Source organism: Nicrophorus vespilloides, unplaced genomic scaffold (assembly GCF_001412225.1).
Source record: "Nicrophorus vespilloides isolate i.1.1-1 unplaced genomic scaffold, Nicve_v1.0, whole genome shotgun sequence".
NCBI lineage: Eukaryota > Metazoa > Arthropoda > Insecta > Coleoptera > Silphidae > Nicrophorus > Nicrophorus vespilloides.
This window is the reverse complement of record NW_017095797.1, coordinates 74,358-77,168: the sequence shown is the minus strand read 5'-3', so window position 1 is coordinate 77,168 and position 2,811 is coordinate 74,358. Positions and strand designations below refer to the sequence as shown.

At 32.4% G+C, this 2,811-nt stretch overlaps 1 protein-coding gene across 1 annotated transcript; it reads right to left on the bottom strand.

Moving 5' to 3' along the window:
* Positions 1–234: 234 nt before the first annotated feature.
* Positions 235–1,233, bottom strand: LOC108564420. The gene is made up of 2 exons (XM_017923468.1): positions 898–1,233; positions 235–804 (listed from the first exon to the last, which is right to left on the bottom strand). Exon 2 carries the CDS (start codon positions 779–781, stop codon positions 431–433), a length of 351 nt encoding a protein of 116 aa, XP_017778957.1. The 5' UTR covers positions 782–804; positions 898–1,233; the 3' UTR covers positions 235–430.
* Positions 1,234–2,811: the final 1,578 nt, after the last annotated feature.

The window sequence follows — 2,811 nt, the reverse complement described above, 5'->3', positions numbered from 1 at the left end:
AATACATTTAAATATTTGCTTAATTTAATTTGACTTCATTGTACGTTTGTACGAACAATTGTGAGTATATTCAATCAGCCGATCATGAATAATTGAACGTAGCTTAAAATTAAGAGACGGTACTAATATTATAATTTTGATCAAATTTATTAAAATATTTATTTTATAATTAGTTTGTTATTATAATATTTATTTTATTATACATTTTACAATTTTTTTGTTTATAGTTTACAAATAATTTATTAAAATTTACTCCACCACATTAATATGTTATTATATTATTCATTTCATCGATTTAACGTAAAACTTGATTATAGTTGTACCAATTCTGCTCCTAAACTCGAAATGCTTCCTACTTTTCCAGTAATCATGCAGAAAAAAATGTAATGTAAATATTACATTTTTTTAGCAAGATCTGAACATTTTTATTTTAGTTCTCATCTTCATGTATTTCCATTTTACACGCATCTCCTAATCCGACCTTGTTTCGTACCACAGCTTGCTCTTCAAAATCTTGTGTATACATCATTTCATCAGGATAATTCCTTTCAACATCAAAACCTTCGTAATATTTGGAATATTCATAAATAACAGTCATCAATCCCGAATGCGGGCACAAATCAATGTGCTTATAAATGACCACATTCTTGATGAAAGTTGTTTGAAGATATATTCCATCATCTGTGAGTTTATTCAAACATAACGTTACTTTTTCACCCTCCACCGTAATATGTCTCATTTGGAAGTCCAATTCAAGATCAAACATTTCGAAGGTATCCATAGTTGATGTTGGTTGTACAAAAACTGCAAATATTAACTAATTTAGTAGATATAGAATAATATTAAGTATTCCGCCAGAAAATTTTAATATAATATAAATTAAATTGGTCCTTTTACCTGAATGATCGATGGGTATCTTGGAGTATCAGTATTTTTGATGATGGTAGAATTTTTACCTGAATTATCCTAGAATATTACAAGAAAATTCAATCATTCACACATCAGTTGGAGACTCGGTACAATATGGTTGTTCTTCGACAGCGCTGTGTACTTTTTCTAAAGTAGATGTTTTATTTATTCTTTTTTTTAATTTAAAATCTTGTACAAGTGTCCACTATATTGCGGTATTGTGTATTCGTATGGAATATGTATATATAATAATCAAACCAGAGGAGGAATGTTCTGAACATTCATATTTGCTTTTCAGAGCCTACGGGTGGCGTATGGGAGCAGATGAGGAGGAAACTATATCGACCAAAAACAGTCTAACACTAAATTCAAAAACTAACAAAAACTACGAGCAACTGATAGCGATTTCAGTCAAAGAGTCGACGCAAATACTTTCAAAACTTCTCAAAATGTAGCTGGCGGATAAACCTCAATGAAAAACATTCTGTTTTCAGACAACCGCGAGGCGACGAGAAGAACTCAACTGTCCAAAAACCCAATAATACAAATAAAAACAGGCTTCTTGTTAAAAAAAAACAATCTCCAAGACCATTGTCCTCGCATATCTCAAAGATATGAAGGGCCGGGGTCACATTTCAAGCTTTGGTAAGAGCAACCTTCCTAAAGCGTCTAATAAAACTACTTACACCACCTCGTTGTCTTGTGTGCTCACAAAAATGGACCAAGACATTACGGACGCTAAGATTTAAAATCCGCATAATAACTGGATGCATGGACCCTTTCCAGCGACTTCTGCGTGAGGGCTTCTTCTACAAAAACTAACATTTCCCGGCAGTTGGGAGCACCTCACCAGTTCCCATCCCTTGTTGAAGGTGCCAGGAATTTACGCACGCTACGGATTCTTGTCCAAATAACAACAAACGCACCAAATATCAGGCCTAAACCCTATAACTCGATGTACATCTCCAATTTCTTCGAAGTATGCTGCATGCCTACTATTAGCACCATGCTGCATGGTCCACAAAATGATCGAAGAAGCCACGGATCAATCCTAAATACCAAGATCAAACCACTAAACAAAAAATCGTGCAAATTGTGCACCTACGCAATTAAGCAGAACTCTCCAAAGAATACGGATCGTGCAATCTTATTGAGAAGGAGCTTCATGTTCAATTATACGTATGTCTGTTTCTCAGGAAATGATACGTACATCTTGGTCTTTTGTATGGACAACATCGAATTGGAATCACATACGACCTCCACCCAGGGATATCATTTGTGGTTGTTGGTTAGTTTGGAAAGCCCTGTACATCATTTAAATAAATATTCTTAATTTTACACTAAATTTTTTTTTGTTAGATTGTCCTTTTTTATATGAAATTAGATTAACTATGAAAAGCATTTTTTTTTGTAAAATTTTCAATATATTTATGACTTCCTTTGGCACAGATTGTGTTCAATAAATATGCTTAAATAAAAAAGTTATATTGAAAAAACTGAACTGAACTGAAATAAACGCGTTAATTTCTAATCTAAAAATAAATGAAGAAATTGTGTGTAAAAGGAAGGAAAAAACGGAGGTAAATATAATGATAAAGCTAGTAGTAAGTGAACGACCTTTATTCCTAACACGCGATTCCCTCGTCAGCGAGCAAACATTTAAATTCCCTTTAATTGCTTTCTAATAATTCACGAGATTCGTGCGAGAAATGCCTATCGCATAATTAATACAGTTATGCTTTATTTATAGTTAATTGCCGCTGCTTTCGCATTTATATTCCATGAACGTTATGTTTTTATATTCCTTATACATTTCTTGAGTAATTTATATTAATACATCATAATTATATGTGATATTAACTAAATTACTCTAAGACATTTATAATCTTTTTTCTCAAATTT